General features: G+C 39.3%; 1 protein-coding gene and 1 long non-coding RNA gene across 2 annotated transcripts in view; both read left to right on the top strand.

The window, feature by feature from the left end:
- npffr2a (neuropeptide FF receptor 2a) overlaps positions 1 to 14115 on the top strand; it is a 29272-nt gene extending 15157 nt beyond the window's left edge. The window contains exons 3-4 of the mRNA XM_074638804.1: positions 3659 to 3758; positions 8534 to 14115. Coding sequence (XP_074494905.1) covers positions 3659 to 3758; positions 8534 to 9386 — 953 coding nt within the window. The 3' untranslated portion in view covers positions 9387 to 14115. The remainder of the gene's footprint in view (positions 1 to 3658; positions 3759 to 8533) is intronic.
- A 1737-nt stretch (positions 14116 to 15852) lies between these two features.
- On the top strand, positions 15853 to 19280 carry LOC141770208 (uncharacterized). The gene is made up of 3 exons (XR_012594465.1): positions 15853 to 17052; positions 17692 to 18873; positions 19161 to 19280. It is a non-coding gene; the product is annotated as an uncharacterized LOC141770208 (long non-coding RNA).
- Positions 19281 to 22067: the final 2787 nt, after the last annotated feature.

Genomic DNA, 22067 nt, shown 5'->3' on the forward strand with positions numbered 1-22067 from the left:
CTGCCAAAGTGGCAGGTGTCCTGATGATTTCACCTGATTTCAACTTGTGTCTTCCGCTCTCATTGACTGTAGTTACCAGACATATTTAGCATGCCAAATATCTAGAATGTGTATGCCCTGCACATGTGTCTTTGAACAATTCTCACATAGCTCAAGGAGCTCCAAAAATTGTCGATAAGCGGAAAATCAGGGCTGAAGTTTAGTGTGAAGTTGTACTCGGCATTACACCGGTACTAGCAGCCCTGCACTGTCAAATACAGGATTGATGTTAAGGTTCTTTAATATGTTTTTAAAGCACGGGATGGCAACCCTGTACGGAACGATTGCTTTCTGGTCCATGATGGAGACTAGTGGGTAAGGGAGACCGTGCCCTTGCAGTGACAGCTTCAAAGCTTTGGAATAGCCTCAAGACACTTATTTTCAATGGCCTTTGGTTGCTCTTAGCGTATTTAATACTTTAAATTAAGGTTGTCAAAGTTAATACGATAACACTTTTCTTTACCCCTTTCTTTAACGCCTTTCTTTAACGCATTAAAGCAACAATCTCTTCTGCTTTAAAGCTAGAGTGATACAACATGCACTAAACTTTGGCGACGAAAAACTGACATGGCCATTTTCAAAGGGGTCCCTTGACCTCTGACGCCAAGATATGTGAATGAAAATGGGTTCTATGGGTACCCACGAGTCTGCCCTTTTACAGACATGCCCACTTTATGATAATCACATGCAGTTTGGGGCAAGTCATAGTCAAGTCAGCACACTGACAGCTGTTGTTGCCTGTTGGGCTTGAGTTTGCCATGTTATGATTTGAGCATTTTTTTTATGCTAAATGCAGTACCTGTGAGGGTTTCTGGACAATATTTGTCATTGTTTTGTGTTATTTAATTTCCAATAATAAATATATACATACATTTGCATAAAGCAAGCATATTTGCCCACTCCCATGTTGATAAGAGTATTAAATACTTGACAAATCTCCCTTTAAGGTACATTTTGAACTGATACAAAATGTTCGATTAATTGAGATTAACTAGGCAATCATGCGATTAATCGTGATTAAATATTTTAATCGACTGATAGCCCTAGTTTTAGTATTTTATAAATTGCAATACAAGTTTTATTTTGTTTCAGATTTGTGCACTTATTATAATATTGCTTTGTATTTTTCCATTGCAACCTACTGTTGTTTTGTTGCTTTGGTGATGATATTTTACTTGCTGTTCACTTTAACTTGTACAGCACTTTTGGTCAACTCCAGTTGCTTTTAAAAGGTGCTATACAAATAAACTTGACATGACCGGCATTGCTCGCAGGAAGCTTTGTGATGACAGCCTCATGCTGTGCGATGCATTTCACCGGCAGGGAGTGGGACACTCAGACAGCCAATGATGTTTGACCGGGTGCTGAATCACAGTGATGCTGAGTGTACAGCTGAATACAGCACACCAGTCAGAGGGACAAGTGTTGGTTCAAAATGCATTTTCTAGACTTCAGTTCAATTTAAATATCCTCTGGACATGTTTATCCGTGATGTGATGTGTGTGTCTCTCTGCGTCTCTCTGCCTCTGTGTGTGTGTGTGTGTTTATGATCTGTTAATGAAAACTCCAGTTGATATATCAGTTACTCAGAGCGTTATGTGCAGCGTTATGTCGCTATGTTGTCTGTCTGGCTTCAGTGATATGAGCCTCTTGTTTGGCCTCTGAGTATCTTTTTTAAGACTGGACAACTAGCAATTTGCCATTGTATCTCAATGGAAGCTTTCATCTAATGCAACATTCGGATGTTTACAGCGCATAATGCTTTAATGGACCATAATGGCGGTGTAGTCTTCGGCATCAATGCTTATGGCCCCTTGCAATTTGTGAACCATGCGAAAGAAGCATCACGAGGAGGAGATGAAAGCGACAATGTCACCCAAGAGTGTTCTCCATATCACAACAACGATTAATTTGCTTTTAAGGCTATTGTGGATAATGAGACGGCATTATTACACAACTTCTGCATCATAAATAACACGTGAGTTGCATCAGTGTTGCGTTAACCTGTTAGTATTTGCAACCTTTTGCTTTTTTTGTGGCTGTAAATACTAACAGCTCAATTGTTTTTAGAAACAGTCTGAGAAACTTATAACAAAGGATCGGTACATATGTGAAGTAAATAGTAATAGTGTTCTTGGAAAAAAAGAGCAGATCGTGGACGATCCCTGTGGATTGTGATACAAGACGTTGGTAGACAAGTTGGTAGGCAGTTCAAGATCCGTCAGAGCCTCAGGCTGTGGTAATTAGTGTTTTCTGTCAACGGAGTCTGGCTCAGCTGTAAGTGTAGGTTTCAGCCTTGACGAACAATTAAAAAGCTATTTGCCTTTTAACATAATACAAACAGGAACAAAGTACAGACAAACGGAACAAAGCGCTGCATGTTCCCTAGAAAATAACAGTATAAAGAAAAAACGAAGGAGCATTTCAGTTATTTGTTACTTTCACCATCCTATTATCTAGTCCGTGCATCATCCCACCTAACAGCACTAAGATCAGGAAGTCTTGTAGAGATGGGAGTGTAAAAAGCATCCTATGTCAAGCAGACTGAGCTGCACTCTTTGCTGTGTTTGTCACAGATAGTTTCAAGAGCTGAGCTCAATGCCAACGCACCAACATAATTTATTAACCCATAAATCATTATTTCTCCACCTTTAAGCCTCTTGGTCATCTATAATCTGAAGGTCAGCAATGACAAATGACCATCCTCCATAGGCTACTCAACCACAAAAAAATAAATAAATAGGTTTTGTTTCTTGTGTAGCATAAAATGACTGCAGCTTGTATTTCGTTGTGCAACATTGTGTGACAATAAATGAACCTTGGTTACAGTGTAAATTATTTGAATTTAAATGCAGAGCAGGGAGGTGTAAAATCAGGGTAGTGGAAACAACAATAAGTAGCGCTATCTAGCCTATCTCATTGGAAAACAAGAGCTCAAGCCGACACAAAGCAATTCTTCCACTGATCATGTGTAGACAACTTAACATGAATTGATTATCAACTTAAGAGGTATTTGTCTTTACATGTTTGTCTTCTGTCTTTAACCTTCCTTTAACCTTGGATTATTTGTATGCTAAGGAAAAAATGCAGAGAAGATATTCAACATAAACTCCCATCCTGCTTTGCTTCCTGTTGCCCAACAAATCCTTCTTTTAAAAAGGGATGAACCAGTATTTTAAAATTAACATTTTATAATTAAAATGTTATCTCCCTTGCTGTAATAACCAACACCTTAATTCTCTGATTAATTTCTACCTCACTCATACAATTAATAACCGCTGCTATGAACTCCATTCAACCTTCATTATAAAAGTGTATGAAAATTAAGCACAAGGACGGGTTACAGATGCTATACTGATGACAGTCTGATATACCTATAATAAGATAGCTACACTGTCAGCAATCTCTGCTACTAGTCACCAGCTGCCCCGATTAAGTACCGCTAAAAAAGGGATTGTTCAACCTAAAGATATTAAGGCTATCCCTTCAGCTCCCCTGTACTTGGACGTGTTTGTGGTTGTGAATGTGTTTGAGGCGGTCTGAATTCATACATGAACTGTTCTGTCACAACGTGTTGTCATAGCTGTAAATCAGCTGAATGCATCTCTCCTGTCAACAGGATGGCCTTTTGGAAGCCTGGTGTGCAAAATGAGCGGCATGGTTCAAGGGATCTCCGTGTCAGCATCCGTCTTCACTCTGGTTGCTATTGCTGTTGACAGGTATGGTGGCTGTATTTTACTACTACATATAAATATAACAGTGCATTTCCTTTCCCCAGCACCTTTCACACTTGAATTTCACCACAATAAAAGTGCTTCATGTGCAAAAGAAAACAGACAAAACCATAAACCCCTCAGAGAACACAAACGGCTGCACAATCCTATTCATTTGTGATCAAATATTCTAAACTCAAGGTTCACATAAATCATCCGTAGCATGGTTTTCTTCACTTTGTGTTAGCAAAGAGAACTATTCCCTAGCTTACTGACAGCAAAAGGGGCTGAAATGGGTCAGATGGATAGAGCATTTTCTGATTTTTTTTTAATTCATTTGATAAGAATTCAAATTAGATTTTTTTTATCATTATTTTGAAAAAATCTAGTTTTTAATCTGCATCTGACTCCAGCTCTGCATCAAAATACAGATGTTTAATACAAGTAACTTAAATAGTTCATGAGAAAATAGCCAAAATGTCAGAACAAATCAGCACAAAATCAAGTCACTTGTACTTTGGCCATTTTACGCTATTTTCCAGCCCTTTTCCAGGTTGTACAGCTTTCTCATCATTATCTGGTACTTGTCCTCTTTTGAACGATCATGCTGAATCCCCTAATTGCTTTTCATGGAGATGACACCAGCTGGCTCCTAATCTGCCTTAATCACTTTATAAACCATAGGAGGAGGCTGCAGAATCGTACAGTGGGGAAATTCAAACACATCCAGAGAAGCTATAACGGCTCTCTGAGCTGGAAGAATGACAGAGCTGGTATTTTATCATTGGCTTGTGCTCAGAGACTGGACATGCAGTGACGTCGCTGTCACAATTTTAAATCACTGGAGGGTGTCTGCGCCTCTGGAAAGGACAGAGTTTGAAATGCTTTGATACCCAAAAGTCAAAGTCACCTTACATCTATCAGCCACATGTTTAGATGTAGATTTGAAGGAATGAGGAGATGGAAGGCTCTCTTGTCTGCCCTTTTGGCCGGTGTATTAATGCAGAGATAAGCCAGATTTTAACTACTGCATCAACGTATCTTCAGAGAACAGTTTGTAAAATGTTACAAAAAGTTATTCCTCATTTTTTGTACGTCTTCCTACAAATGTCCAGCAACACGTGTCAATTTCCGCTGGTTACATGCATACAGTCTTTTCAAAATAAACCCCCACCTTCACAGGAAACAACTTGGTTAGGTTTAGGCAACAAAACTACTTAGTTAGGAAAAGAATAGGGTTAAAATAACTACGGAAGTGGCGTTACTTAAAGCAGCAGTGGGTAGAAATGGAGCAAATATGATTAAAACAAGTATTTTTTTATAAAACGGTCACTATATCCTGACAGTAGTGCATGAGACAGGTAAACTGAAAAAAATCATGTTCCTCTGGTGCTCCTAATGGCATCTGCAAGATTTCACAGACTGGAGGAAAACAACCAATCAGAGCTGATCTGGAGCCTGCCGTCTCTGAGCAGCTGTCAATCACTCGCAAACTCGATCATACGGTCCAACTAGGCAGCGCTGATCAAATATGAATCAATATCCTGTTACTGCTATGCCTATTTCTCACATCAAATATTGTCAGAAACATCTTGTAGTGTACTGTTTAGCTGTAAAATGAGAAAGTTTGTGACCCGGCAGCCATGTTGAGATCTGTTGAGGAAATAGCAAGCCCCGCCCACCAGCCGGAGCAAACTGCCTAGTTTGACCGTTTGATTGGAGTTCGAGAGTGACTGACAGCTGCCTCCGTTGAATGAACAGCCAACAGGAACGCTCTCTCTCTCTCTCTCTCTGAAATGACCTGTGATTGGTCAAAGTCTCCCGTCACAGGCTACATTATTTTAAAGCCTGAAAACAGAGCCATGAGGAGGTTCAGAAGTCTAGTCATCTCTGAGAACACTTGAATTACAATATGCTGAAAAGTTATTATGGAATTTTTGCCCAATGATGCCAAAAACATTCTGCCTGCTGCAGGTTTAAGTACAGTAGTTACGTGACAAATAAGTCAACGTTGGGGTTAAAAATAACCATGGAAGTGGCATTACTTGAGTACAGAAGTTACGTGACAAATAAATCCACATTGACTTCTGGTCTCATGGGTGAAAGTCCGGCGTTTTTTGACTCACTCATCCAGTCCTCCCAACGTGTGATTTGTCGCTCTTAATACTTCCTGGTTTACAATTACGTGGAATACATTCAAAGTGATTTCGTTGGATATATATGAATTACAGTGCATTAGTTTTCATAGGTATAGCTACCAACCATGTATGAGAACAGCCTGACTGCATCTATCATACCTTTATTCTAAATACTATGTTGGGATGACAGATGTTTGACCAACAAAATCCCCCGTTTCCTTTACTGTTTAACTTCAACACTAAAACCAACAACAGTCATTCAGAAATCGATCTGTCTGGATGTCTCTGCATGCGTCTGTTGACAATCACAAGATTCTCTCTCAGTGAGAGCTCAAGTCAATCCACCTCCCAACATGGTAGTTGCCACTTCTGTCTAAGCTGTAATGATTTCCAATCATCCCCCTGGAAGGTTTCAAACTGATCTGCAGCCAAAAAGTGACAAATCTGTCAAAATGTGTTTTTTCCCCTCTGTGTCTAAACTCGTCTGTATACATCACAGTAGCTTTTTCTTACAATGGCAAGGAGTTTTTTAAGCAGCGGCAATATTTTTGAAAGCATAACATAAGTGTAAAACATAACTAAGTGTATTTATTCAAATAAACTACAACTAGTTGCACTTGAGTATTTCTGTTTTCTGATTATACAATAAAAAGACCACCTACAACATTAAAAGGCCTCTTATACATTCATTTATCAGTGATAAGGACCCTTTAATATCACTATAACTTTGAGTGGGGCCATTCTGCTGCATAATGAGTACATGTACTTGTAATATATAGTACATTTTGCTTTTGTAGTTTTACTCAAGTAAGATTTTGAAGGCAGGAGTTTCATACGCCTGATACATCCTTCTGAATCTGAATGTTTGTTAAACTTTTAGTCTGGATTCCTGTTTTTTGATGGAGATTACAAAAGTAATATTTATTTTGTGATGCTGTTGACTACGAAATCAAAACATACCAACATAGATCACAAATAGATATTCTTCAATGAGTCATATTGTATGGAATCATGTCTATTAATTATGATTTATTCGGACAATAAATAGATGAATAAAAAGTGATTGCTGATTCATGGATGCACGAAGTTCAGCAGTTAGTCTGTGACTAAAAACTCTGACTTAAGACACATTGTCTTTAGATGTTAGAGGGTATCAGACTTCAGTCTTTTAAAAGTCTTTTCAAAGCCTCCTAGTGTATGGTAGACATAAAACCCAACCCCGGAGTTTTCAAAATAAAACGAGGTCAGCGGCGTTATTAAATGTCTCCTTTTTAAGGGTTCTAAAACACCAGAGTAATGTGGACACTAGGAATAAACGTAGCGAAAGCTATGCATTTTAAAAAACGTATTGGCGTGGCCAATAAGTCAATAGGTAAGATGTCTCAGACAATGCATGGCTGGTGAGAAAAGAGCCTGAAGATAAAGGGCAGAACCTTTTTTGAAGGCTTCAGTGTGGCATTTAAAAAAATCAAAAGAAGAAGATTGGCCAGAGGGTCACTGATGTGGTTAGTCAAATGTTTTCAGCTCTGCAACGTGACAGAAATACTAAAAAAAAAATATGGGTTTGACTTCAAAAGGAAGGCCAAAAAGCATATTAGCCACCCCAAGAGTAGTCACAGCTTACAGAAGAGAGGTCAGCCTCAAACTGCTGCTGGCTGGACTGTCACAGGCTGCAGGGAGACACTGCTGTCCATGCAGATGGAAATATGAAGAGCACGCCTATTATCAGTTGATTCATAAATATCAAAAATGTACAGTAGACTTCTGGTCTAATTTAAAGATCATTACAGATTGATTTTTGTTTTTTGAACCCCCAAAGCTCAGAAAGCAGTGCTGGGATATTACGTATCTACAGTACATGAATCACGACGGTACATTAATAAAAGGGAGCTGGGTTAATTATGCCCCAATTGTTTTGAAATTGATCTGCAGTACAAATTGCACTCTACAGGGAGGAAAAAGGGAATTAAGCACAAACAGTGACGTCAATGTTCTATTATTGAACGCTGACCATTACTCTACCACACGGAGGAAGAGCAGCAGTCATACAGTATTTGTAATTCGGCCATTTTCAAAGGGATCCCTTGACTTCTGACCTCAAGATATGTAAATAAAAACACTGAGATGAACCAAGTGAAAACTCTATCTTATTAGGTAAAACAGATGTTGACAAAATGCAAAATTTGCAGTTCAAAAAAGGTAATAAATTACAATATATCTTATGGCAATACTCAGCATATCGTAAAATGTTAAAAAAACGCAATAAGATGATATTGTGACTTAAGTGTTGTGATAATATCCTATCGTGGGGCCTCTGGTGATTCCCAGCCCTACTAATGAGCCTGCATGTGACAAAGGAAGGGGAGCCAAATCTGAATGGCTTGTTGAATCACATGTTTTCTGATCTAGGCAGCCCACAAAAACTGACTGGGTTGTCTTATTTCACAGTTTGTGGGTTGGAAGGCACTCCAGGTACCCAATTGTATGAGCACAAGCACTGAAAATGTGAGTTTTTCATGATGTGCCCCCTTAAAGTAAATGTTCTCCGCTGTCACTCAATTTCCTATGGAAAACATATTTTTAAAAGCAGGTTAAATGTCTACGTGCATCTTCCTGATCCAGTCCTCTTGTTTTTTTTTGCAGATTCAGATGCATTGTCTACCCATTCAAGCAAAAGCTGACCATATCCACAGCCACCTTGATAATAGTCATTATCTGGGTTCTGGCCATATCCATTATGTGTCCCTCTGGTGTGATGCTACAAGTGACCAAGGAGCAAACCATTCGGGTGTTACTGGGCTATGACAACAAAACGAGCCCGTTTTATTGGTGCAGAGAGAACTGGCCAAACCAGGAGATGAGGAAGATCTACACCACTGTCCTGTTTGCTAATATCTACCTTGCTCCTCTTTCCCTCATCGTGATCATGTACGCCCGGATTGGAATTACGCTTTTCAAAACAGCGGTTCCAACGGGAGGAAAGCCGGGCCATGACAACCGCCACACTGTGTCAAAGAAGAAGCAAAGGGTGATTAAAATGCTTCTAATAGTTGCTTTGCTTTTCATCCTTTCCTGGCTACCTCTGTGGACTCTCATGATGCTGAGCGACTATGCCAGCCTGACTGAGCAGCAGTACAGAATCATCAACATTTACATTTACCCCTTTGCCCACTGGCTAGCGTTCTTCAACAGCAGCGTCAACCCCATCATCTACGGTTTCTTCAATGAGAATTTCCGCAGAGGATTTCAAGCTGTGTTCAAGTTCAGCCTGTGCACGGCGGACGGACAGCGGAGGAAAACCTACTCGCACAGGCTGCAGGGAAACTCTGTGCTCCCCGCTAACAATGCACAGACGTCCCTAGAGCCTATTTCTCTCAATAGCCTAGATAAGACCACTTCCAGGCGACTCAACCATGTCACTGAACAGGACTTGGTCATGGAGGACCTGGAGAAGGCTTCTTGCAGCAGTGGGGGTGTGACTGCAGTGTCTATTTGAGGAGACATAGAAATAATCTTCTAGGTGATAAGGAAAGGTGTTCAATAAAACTCAAATGTAATTCCTACACTGAACGCCAGTAAACTGCAGCTCAAGTCTCAGCTGAGTAGGTTTTTGAAGCTGGCGTTTAATTCGTCCGAGGCAATTTCAACACTGACAAAAAAAATAGGCAAAGGAAAAAAAAAAGAGGACAAAACTGTATAAAATGACATGTGAAGCAGTCATTTGACTGTACTGCAGCAAACTACCTCCCAGTGTTTGCTCCTGAAATAAATACATGTCTGAAACAAACATTTAAATTACCAATTTGTGAACCTTTCCTTATCACCTTTAAGCCACACTGTATGTTTGCACATATTGTGCCATGTTAAACATGGAAGCAGGTTGTGCTGTTGGAATTATTAACAAAGGGAAAACAATCTCGATGGACAGCGCATCATTTGTCGATTGGGATCGGTTGATAATGCATTGATAACAGGCTACTGTCCTGCTCCATGACATACCTTATATAACCTGTATGTATAAATGTATAAAGATGCATCAAACATGTATGTACTAGGATGTCTGCAGAGCAGATTTCAAAAGTAAAGTCACTTTGACAAAACTGATTTATCATTTAACAGCGTTGTAGCTTGGCCCATTAGATGGACTTGCATTAGTGTATTATTCACTACTATTGAGAATTAGAAGTACTAACTTATAAACCTTGAATAGGAAAACCTCTGTGGCCTGTGAAACTGATGTACAAGCTTTTAAATAAGACTTAAAAGTCAAAGGGCTGCAACATCGAATCAAGTTCATGATGAATCATGTTGAAGTAACACTCTTTCAGGTACCTGTGACCATGGTCATACAGCACAATGGCTTTTTACAGAATTGTATTATATGTCAGACAACAAAACTCTAGAGAGGAATGCTGACCTCAAGCAGCCGGCCAAGGCTTTTACTTTGTTAGATCATTGTGACAGCAGCATGTCTAACAGACTACAGAGAGCCCACCTACCTCTGAACCATAACCATACTTTTTAACCTTAATAATTAAAATGAAACCATGGTGATATAACTCAGTCTTTAGTGGGTCTGAGGCTTGCAAAGTAAATTGTTGTACAGCTTTTTACACTACTTGTATTACTATACTTTGTATTTACTAGGGCTGTCAAAGTTAACGCGTTAATGAAGCGTTATCACAAATTAGTTTTAACGGCAATAATTTCTTTGATGCTCCTTTGTCGGGAAGGAGCCTAAATAACGCTCCAAACATGCGCTAAATTTTGGCCATAAAAAACTGTCATAGCAATTTTCAAAGGGGTCCCTTGACCTCTGACCTCAAGATATGTGAATGTAAATGGGTTGTATAGGTACCCACGAGTCTCCCCTTTACAGACATGACCACTTTATGATAATCACATGCAGTTTGGGGCAAGTCATAGTCAGGTCAGCACACTGACAGCTGTTAGGCTTGAGTTTAACATGTTATGATTTGAGCATATTTATGCTAAATGCAATACCTGTGAGGGTTTCTGGACAATATTTGTCATTGTTTTGTGTTGATAATTGATTTACAATAATAAATACATACACACATTTGCATAAAGCAAACATATTTACCCACTCCCATGTTGATAAGAGTATTAAATACTTGACAAATCTCCCTTTAAGGTACATTTTGAACAGATAAAAAATATGCGATTGATTTGCAATTAAATATTTGAATCGACTGACATCCCTAATATTTATTATTGAATAGTTGAATTGTTCTTCACCACTGTACTAATTCTTTACAAACTAAACTTGATGTACCAATCTGGTGAAAACAGTTTGGCCAGCTGCTGTTTCCCGATAAAAGAGCTCAAGTTACTCAGCGGGTTTTATCTTTTATCTTTTCAGCCTTTTTGAAACGCGTCCCTGCGGTTTCCTCTCAGTATTATGGGATATGTTGACATCTGGCTAGTAAATGTGAACATCTTGCCATTTTAACAAATTACTCATTAGCATTCACCAACTCCAGCACATGACGCTTTGACAGCATGCAAATGGCTCAGACTCATTATACTGATTAGGGAGTTAATCATACCTTGGTATAATTGGTATGTTGGAGACCACTGGTAGCCTCTCTGTCGGTAGCACTGGTGTTGCAAAATTCAGTCTACATATATCAGCTATCTCTGAAAAAGAAAATGTTTTAGGACAAAAGTTTCTGTTCTTAATTAACTGAACAGCAGGACCATTTGTAATGTTAATTATGAGTTATTTCCTGAACAGCTGTGTCGACCTCATCCACACTTGTGACCACTTTTGTGGCCTGTGTCTCCAGCCAGGGAAAACAGCCATCAATTAGTGCAACAACAGATCTATTTAAATTGCTGAGAATAAAAAGTGAGGTTAAAAAGGTTTGTAACCAGGCTAAAGAAATGCAAATATGATTCCAACCCAGTGGCACACAATGTGAAATGTGGTATAGAGGCTGATATAAGCTGCTAATTGTCTTGCCATTGATCTATTTTGTTTTTGCTAAATAAACTAACTTCTGACAATTAATTTGATAATGATTTGTTGGTGTTAAAATGTTAGAGATATTACTTGAAATAGGATTGTTAATTTGCCTCAGTCAGTTAAAATACTTCACTTAAGCCATTTAAATGTTGGTTTAATTAAATGACAGAACAGACAAGTACAGTATAATAAGCAGGAAACCCAACAAAGTTTACACACAAATGGAAAGTGCCAATTCTGCATGTGACGCACATACTAACACTGTTTGTTTTGTTTTAAATCAGGCTTGGAAAACCTTTTTGTGCTGAAGAGAGAAGAAAACTATGATTATGATTGTACAATATATGAGCCATCTACTTACAAATTCCATTATTTATCCAGGCTTTTATAATGAAATCTGCTCTGTAAACATGTACATTAAAAGGTGTAATGATGCTGAATTTAACGTTATTAATTCATGAATATCTCATGAGCCTGTTATGAATGTGCCATGTAAATATAAGATAAGGTGTTTTGCTGTTATTTTATTTTTTATCTCTATGAAACAGTGTTGTACAGTAAATGGGAAAAACAGTGGGACTGCATTGATCCCAAAACATGTATCGTCTGCTGCAAGTATATGTTACTGAGTCTAAAGCTTAGATTACAAGTGAAACTGTGAATCTGTGTGAACTAGGAACGTTCTTGCAGGGTAGTGTACTGAACAACCTTTAGTTCAAAAGTGTTTTACATACTTTAAACTGTTGGTGGCGTCTGTTACATTTTAAAAAGGGGCCCATTTTGAAAATTTGTATAGCAAAGATGTAAAAAACAAAAAAATGAAAAAGAAAAAACAAAAACTCATAAAATAACTTTAAACAGAAGGTCACAAAAAGCTACAAGTGACACGGTACACTCTGGCGGCCATATTGGAGGTCCTTAGCTCTTATTTTTATCTGTACAATGGCAGTCTGCTAGTGATCCTGTCCTGTTCATAAGAACCTTTACACCCAGGTTCAGATCAATTTCTGGGGAAAACTCTCTGCGGCTTGTTGTTTCTCTTACATGATGTGAATATAAACACTTTGCATGAGCAGACTAGAAAAAGAGCTGCACTTAACAGACACTTAATCTTCAAGGAAACATTGCTTCAAGGAAACGAAACAACTGTTCAGAGTAAAGGCCTTTGCACAACAAGTCCGTATTTTTCATCCAAAATTGTCTAAATGTTTAAAAATAAGTACGACCTCACATTGAGTCGATCACGTTGACACACCGACTCCGAAACTTTCATCCGTGATTGAAGTTTCTGGAACAGGTTCGGTTTTCTGCGTTTTTTCGCATCCCTAAAAAGCCAAAAGAGGGTTGTTTGACCACTTAGAGCCACCGTCCGTGCAAACGTCATCATCCAAAACGGCATCTGATAAACTAATTCACCTCTCACAACAGAAAGCATTTTATAATAAAGAAATTGCAAATAGGATGTACAAAAGATTAGACAAGATAAGTGATTGTGCTGTAGGCAGCTATCAATAGCTTCTTGCTAATGTCATTCATTCGTTAGCCCTGTTTGGGACTAGCGCCATCCACTGCACCCACGTAATTAATTCAGTTTTGTCTTGTATTGCAAATATTCGCAACTAAGAGAATAATAAAAATGCATCAGACTCGGTATGCAAAGTTTCTGTGTGTAACGATTTTTTATCAAATGACGGATTAAAAACAAGCATACGAAAAACCCTTGATGTGCAAAAGGCCATAAGGCTGTGTTTAGACATACAGCTAAGAAGAGTCAAGAAGCAACAGGATGTCGTTTTTAGTAAAAACCTGCTACATGAGTAGGAAACGGCCTCAGGAAGTTTAACTACATCTGGAGTACGAGAGTAAAAATTCAGACAGACAAACTGATTGTGGTGGAAACTGGGCAATTTGAATTGATTTGACGGCTTCTCCTGATTCCTTATCCATTTTTCTATCTGGCAAATTGTGAGACTACCAGCTCAGTCGTAAATCTGTGCCAAATTAGATATAAAATGCCTAATGTGTGGTGACAGTTAGTGTGATAATGATGCACATTTTACTGCCAGCAAATGATTGATTCATTTCTACTGGTGCATCTGCAAAACCTGGCAGCCTTTTCTGAATACTGACAATGTACCACACAATATCTCTATATTTGCTTACAGGTCTGTAGCACAATTTGATCTGTATCAGGCTTTAAGCCAAATGCACACAGTCTGGGGCTGCGCTTCATTTGAATGTCCACTAAACGTTTCAGAAGTGAAGCATCTGTTCATCAGCCACGTTTTGATGACATTTTTTGTGTTCACAAGCATGAATAAAGCGGCTCATTTAGATGTGTGGATGCTTTTAGGCTGCAGATGATTATAACAACCTTAAGTTGATTTTATATATTTCTGTCATCACTTATTTTAAATGTCAATAAAGCCAATCGCAGAGCACAGCTGCTGTCAGTAACCTGTAATTTTGTTATTTTTCATGATCATAAAATAATGATTTTATCTGCAGTTCAGCAGCTTGGTAATGACTACTGGTCAACATAGTATTTATAAGCCAGCTCACAGCGCCATCAAATTTCATAATCGTTCATTATCTGACAACAGAAACAGAAAAATATGCAAATGAGAACTATATTGTGAATTTGGCTGCATTAAAATACAGTAAAGGCGAACACAGAGAGCAGGAGGGGACTGAACAGAGGTTTAGTCCATCTCCCTTCCTCGCTTTCCTCCATCTGTCTCTCTAACTACTAACACAAATTGTACTGTGGGTGTGTGAAGACAGTCAGAAACTAATGAAATATATCATTAATAATTAATTTCAAATCGATTTCCAGTACATACAGGCATTTATATACATTCAAAAGTGAATTTCACACTGTGACGGAGCCGTAGCACGATGCAGCCGGATGCTGTGTGAGGCGTGAAAGGTCAGAAGTAAGGCATTAAAGCAGATTTTAGTTGTTTGAGGAGTGAGAGTAGGTCTACGCTGAGATCACTGCCACTGCTGCCGTTGTACGGATAAAATGATGGCTCAGCCAACACTAAAAGATTTTGACACTGTTTGCTGGCTGAGGCTTTTTGCCATCAAATGGCTGCAGGCTTCAGACATTTTAGCCTCTGTGTGACACTTCGGTATCACATGAGACTTGCTGAGGTCAAATAGCAGCATATGAGACTCATCACAGTCACAACAGTTAGGTAAAACTTGTTTGCTGAATTGTTAGACCTAGTTAGTCTCAATGCTTATGAACATTTGTGAATTTAAAAAACAACAGGGATCACGAAACAAGCCATTTCAACATGGGACCTCCAGGATGGCACCAGACATGGTTGCTTAGAGCGTTCTAACACCCGTTAGTCTCTACAGTATACTCACTCCCTTGCTCTTTGTGCTCATCATAACTCATTCTGCTGTGGTATGTTACTGCATCCAGCGGTGAGACCTTGACCTCCCCAGTCAAAAGGCTTCATGTCTCACTTTCGGGTATGGCTTTGTGATGTGTTAACACGCCCAGACCCTGATTTGACCCTTTTTTGAAGAGCCAGTTCACATCTCCCCATTGAATACTGCTGCTCACATGGGGTGAGTGTTATATGTATTATACATTCTGACAGGTTTCTTCCTGAGATTTTCTGACAGACCGACCATCTGGAAACCTTGTTAATATATCCGGTTTATAATTGGATGCAATTCCTAAAGGCTACTGAACATGCTGAGTGCATCTGAGTGTTATGTACGCTGCAAAGCATTGTGGGCCACAGGTCATGGTTGGGGTGTGATGGCATTTAATTGAATCTGAATTTTTTAATAATTAATACTAAAGACACACGTCAGTCTGAACTCATATAGCATTGAGGTTCAATACCCAGTTTTAATCCAAACTTCAGCTTCTAATTAAGCATTTCCCACTATACAGTAAAACCAAATAGTCACAAATTTAAACATTTTTGTTTTCTAAAAGCTGTTTTAAGCAGCCATTTGCATTCATTCCTACCAAAAAAGTCAGGGGTATCATAATTTAAAACACCTCTAGACTCTTGATGGCATTCAAAGCATTGCTTGTGAGACATTCGGCACAAACAAGATGTAAAGTGTGACACCAGTATTATTGAATGTAATGAATTTGTACTTTTTGGTGCCTGTGGTGAAAAAAAAACTTCTCTCTGCTTCATTTCTTTTTTCCCCCAACAAGTATGGACTAATTACTGTGAACTTAATTTTAGGGATCTACAGATTCTTGGTACCCTTGTATAGTCTGCATGTGAATATCTTGTGTACTAGCATGTGTGTTTTTTGTGTCTGCACCTACACGTTCTTAAATGATGTTAAATGCCAATTTTAAAGATTTATTTGTTGGGACACAAATGCTGATTGCTGTTTTTACAGGAAACGAGACAGGAGGTTTTTTTTATAGAAAGAAAGGAAGTAAACGGTGTCCTATTTAATTGTGAAGGGCTATTCATCACATTATATATTACCTCTGTGATTGTCTGCAAAAACAATATAACTGCAAGGTTTATAGTCAAGGTTCTGAGTATCAACAAATGCTTGTGAATGCCACTGCTTTGCGGCATTAGTGGTATAATGACTTTTATTTTCACATAATCTGATGTAATTTGCTATCTATGAAGAGGATTGAGAATTTAATTACTAGAAGATTTAACTGCTGTGCCTCTAGTAAAAAAAAAAAACAAAGTCGCATAATGAAATAAAATTTCAAACAGATTTTGCCCCAAATCTCTGACACACTGGGGAATACAAAGTTGGCCTTATGACAGCATTTACTACATACATGGACTATAATATTATATTTGCCTGATCGAGGCAATAAACTGAATATGAAATCAAGTACAAAAACTCTCCGATTACGTCTCTGATTAGGTTTATGTTACACACATGGAAATCTAACTGTTGACAATATATGTTCTGCCTTAGTGTTGTTTAGATACAATCAAATATGATCCAGGAAGTCCAGTTGGAGTGACACATTAAAGGATTTAAATACATATAAGACACCCAAAACACTGCACAACGGTTTGTATAACCACAGACAGGATTTTACAATTAATCACGCGTCAACTGTTTTATATTTTTCGTGACGATCGTGAGGTAAACAGTAGAAATACAGTGTTTGACGAACTGGCTCCATTCAAATGAATAAGAGGGCTGCGTTTATTCATGCATGTCTCAGATCTGTCTGACTGTGGCCTTACAGTGGTTGCTAACTTAAAACTCATACGTCATCAAAACTATCTTTAGCATGAAAGAAAGAGCATTTGAGGAAAAACACTGGAGGGTAACTGACTTTGCAATGAACTGTAGAGGGGGCATTATGTAAGCGATGCACAATGAGATGTTCTGATTCATATGAAAACAACAGAAAAGGTGGAGATGAACGCAGTGATTCAAAGCGGAGGCATTTCTTCCGCCGGGCCTGTTTTGTTCAGATATCAGAACAGCTCAAAGTGGATTATCGCTTACACAGCGGCCAGTGAACAAAGAAAAAGGTAGGCGGTTTCCAAATTGTCAAATTTCACCAGTGAGAGTTAAGTAAGTTTTGGTTGACTATCTGCAGTTTAATATATCTTGCACACCGATTTAGGCCAGTGGCTAAACTGTGACCCAGTATTACGACACTGACACACAACTCGAACGGACATAACTAATCAGTAAGGAGTGTTCTCTGTCATAGTAACAACACGTGTTAATCAGGTGACTCCTGATTAACATTTCAGTAAATTGGAAAGTTAATGGTATAATTCAATAAGCAGCCGATGTAAACAGCTTAATTTAAAAATAAATGAAGCAGAAAAAGGTCAATACTCTGATAATCACAGTCATAAATGTCAGTGGATGATTCACCCGTGTTATTTGGAAGCAGAATAGAATAAAATGTGAATCATTTAATCCAAATCCTCTTTGACAACCGAGCAAGGAGACTATTCATAAATCAAGCATTTAGGAATAAGTAGAAGCTATTCTGAAGGATGACTAAAACAAATTTACATTATTCTGATAAAAATATTCTTTCAACTACGTAGCCACAAAATTTGCGCTCTCAAATAATTTCAAATCTTGGCAAAAGCAAAATAAACACCCTAATATTGTAAATTACTGTAGTTTTGCTAAGAATGAGACAAACATGTTGCTTCGAGAAGGATGCTGAGAATTGACTAGATCAATTTCCGTGCACTGAAATCATCCTGGCATGGTGCTTTCTGTCTTTGACAGGTTTTTTTTTTCTTTCAAGATCTGTGAAACAGTGGACAATGCTCCATCATATAATTCATACTGTTGTATTCTTTATTTTTCAACAAATACAGGGTAATTCTTCACATTTTTTAAATCATTTTGTCTCTGAAAAAAGATGTCATTTATCTCCAGTGGAACAAGGGTAACAATAAGGCTGCGTCTGAAATCGTTCACTATATACATGTTGGTCATTTTATAACATAGTGGTGTCCAGTTGTGCGATGAGTTTTTAAATGTACTTTATCCCACAGTATAACAAGGAAATGTTCGACCGAGGGATGACTTTGGACACAGAGCCATGACCAGAATAACGTCTGAAATAGAAAGATCCGGCGACTGCTTTGTGCGTTCCACAACTAGCGGTGCTGCCATTACTGCGGTGGCAAGTCGTAGTGACTCACTGTCTGCTAACCGTGTTAACTGGTGACCTTCAGCTGAATGCGTCCGTGGTTGCTTGTAGTAACTTACGGAGTAGATAATAAACTCAGATGAGTATGCATTTAAAATGGATTGACGTCAAATTGAAGGCTTTTACGAGGACACAGCTGCCGTCACTACGAGCAACCACGATGCGTTCGGCTGAGAGTCCGTTAACACGGTTAGCTTTCTACGTGTTCTGTTCGTGATGCCGATCGATTAATGATGTTTACATTTCACAATAACGCCACAGTTAGTTGATTGAGTTAATTTATTCTGTGGGACCACCACAGCCCCTAAACAGTGCCTTTAGCCCACTAATGTTAGCTATCGCTAGCTAAGTAGTGTTAACTTAGCTGATGTTACTTGTTTCACCATGTTAGGCTAACGTAAGGCAGCAGAGAACAGGGGCGATTCCAGGATTTTTTAAATGAGGTGTCACAGGGGGGACCAAACAGAATCTTCTATCAGAAATAAATACAGTGTTAAAAGTTGGCTAAGAAAACATTGGCCGTGATATTCAGGCTCTTATGCAGTGCCATGTGTCCTAATACAGGTGTTATTACATGAAAAGTGGCACTATACAAGACCTGGAATCTCCCGTGATAGTCTGGCCCAATGGCCACCCTGTGCTAACCCTTTAAACACGCCCCTGGATAAGAACTTCTCATGCTCTTATCGAACTCTTAGACTCTGTTGTCAAAACTAACGTTACATAGAAAGTAAAGGGGCGAAAAAGTGGTGTTTGTGTTTATGCTTTTAAAAATTGTCAAGCTAATTTCTGTCTTGCCTTTGTATCAAGAGATATTTCAATGTGCCCAAACTGTGACAGGGTGCATCTGTGTTCTTGTTAACAGCAAAATGTCCAAATGGTCATTAATAAAGATACTGGTGTGAATTCATCAACAGTGTAGAGTCCTAAAATCTCTCTCTGGCACAGTAATTGATTCGGTGTAAATAAAGTAGAACAATTCCGAGAAATTATGTAACACATTGCAGTTTAGAGTAATTAGTCCGATTCATTGGTAAGTAGCCTTCAGCGACTGCTGAAATCTATAGATGAATCAGCTCCTTTAACTCCTGGGGCTTTATGGGAGCAATGATATTCAGTCGACATCATTCACGAGTCACTACATTAAAGGAGAAGCCTTTGAGATTATATCAAGGTGCATGCGTCATTTGCCTTTAACACTAGGACCGCCATAGCCCACGCCATTCAACGTTGTGGATTCAAAATTTGAATTAGTCCGTCATTGTGTATGATATGTTTCCCTCCTGCCCTGTCTTTTCCTGAACACCTATTCTGCACTTGCCTGTATTGTCATATTGATCGAATAACATTTGACAAGACAAAAGCCCCCTTTAGTCGCCAGGAATAGCGCCGACTAACGTTGGTCCTCTCTGGCTGTATAAGCACATTGAGATAATGAATGGGACATAGAAAATAATTTGCACGCTAATATTCACTCACATGCACTTATAATCACACTAAGGTATGTAGGCCCACAGTATTCATCAGAGCGAAAGCAAGAAATATTCTGCTTCAATCCACATTTCTTTGTATTTAGCCTATCAAGAACAACATTGTTCCACTACTTTTGCTTTGCCATGGACTATTACTGCTTACGGGTGGCAGCGTGAATTTTTTTTATTTTTAAATAGATATATGAAAATGGCACATTTTGCACTGCTAAGAGTGTAACAGTTGTATAGGTTCCAACTGTTACAGGAGCCATCTGGCTGTGTATGGTGTGTGGGGGCTGCGTATCGACTGATGTCATTGCTGCGTTATGGAAACACAGTCATCACAATGCGCTCAAGAGATGGAGACTAATGGGGTGTTAACAGGCCATCAGCGCAAACACAAGGATACAGACGCTCTTTGGCGTGGGATTTGGAGAAAATAGTACCCCTAAAAAGCCTGGAGGTCCTAGTGTTAAGGTTCTCTTTACGATATTCAGAGCATTAAATATAGCAGCAAACAAGTGCACTTAAAACTTGTGGATATCCAAACTGGACCTTTGTGAAAACAGCCACAAATCCAGAGAGAACACCAGTACCACGGTTGGCGAAGAAAAGGAGGACACACGCAACAACATTTTCATCCCCTACTTGTCTGGAGTGTCTGAGAAACTCAGGAGGATTTTCAACAAATACCGCATCCCTGTGTTTTTCAAGCCCAGCAACACCCTCAGACAGAAACTTGTCCACCCTAAGGACCGCACACCCAAACACAAGCAAAGTAACCCGGTGTATGCAGTCCAATGCAGTGAGGAGGGCACGGATTTGTACATTGGTGAAACAAAACAACCACTAAACAGACGGATGGCTCAACACAGACGGGCCAACTCCTCAGGTTTATACTCAGCAGTCCATCTACACCTGAAGGACAAGGGACACTCTTTTGAGGACAATAACTTGCATATTTTGGACAGGAAGGAAAGTTGGTTTGAAAGAGGAGTGAAAGAGGCCATCTATGCCAAAGTAGAGAAGCCATCACTCAACAGAGGAGGAGGACTAAGGCACCACCTATCTTCCGCCTACAATGCTTTCCTGGCATCCCTGCCCAGGAGATTAAACACCCATTCACAGTTGACCGCACCGGACAGTCATTCATACCTGGCATCAACTGATTCTAACGACTTCAACGACCCATGTGGCAGTCATTCACATTCGGTATGAGCTGACTGTAACGACCCATAACTATAGTCCTCACATCTAGGAGCACCATTGTAATGAGTGGTTTTTATTATCCTGCTAACGACCCAATAGGTTAAATTCCTGGGTTTCCCTACTATTCAGTCAGAACTGAAGAAGCTTCTTGGATGAGAAGTGAAACATCTTCAAGAATCTAAACCAAGTCCAGTTGCTGCTGATTTAACCCTTACTCGAGCAGCAAACAACTAAAGATATACAGGAGTAATGTCTACCTGAGCAGAGTATGAAGTCACTCTCCCTCTGTGCTTTATCTGTGCTTAGCTGGGCCAGCTACGAGTGCCTTTTAGTGCATGTGAGCGTGCCCCACTGGCTAGCTCACGGCCGCCGCTCTACACTACAGTCATACGGCGGTTACAGCTGATAATGTCACCCCGACTGACAGCCTTGACGCGAAAGCGTAGCACCCAACCTCTGGTTCCCCCCAGGTAAACACGGTTAGCTCTGTTGCCGTTGTTTGCACTGTTCACGCTGTTAACGCTGTTAGCACCGTTAGCTGCGAGCCGCCGGCTAAGCCGTCACCATGTTGAGAGCCGTGTGGAGGCGCTAGATATGCCCTGAATTTCAAATTTAGCACTTTTAACGTTGGGTACTCCTTTTTTTTGGTTTCTCACCAAAAGACCAAAAATCACATCAGACAGTGACAAAAAGTGTGAATGTCTGGTATATTACTTTCAACATGAATAGTGAATTGAAAAGTTAGTTTCCCACCCTGCAACTATCTGATCACTCAGAGTCAACTGCAGTTTCCGTTATAGTGGTTTTTACTAGTGAAGAACATTTAGAAGATCTAGAGCTATA

Source organism: Sebastes fasciatus, chromosome 6 (genome assembly GCF_043250625.1).
Source record: "Sebastes fasciatus isolate fSebFas1 chromosome 6, fSebFas1.pri, whole genome shotgun sequence".
Taxonomy (NCBI): Eukaryota; Metazoa; Chordata; class Actinopteri; order Perciformes; family Sebastidae; genus Sebastes; species Sebastes fasciatus.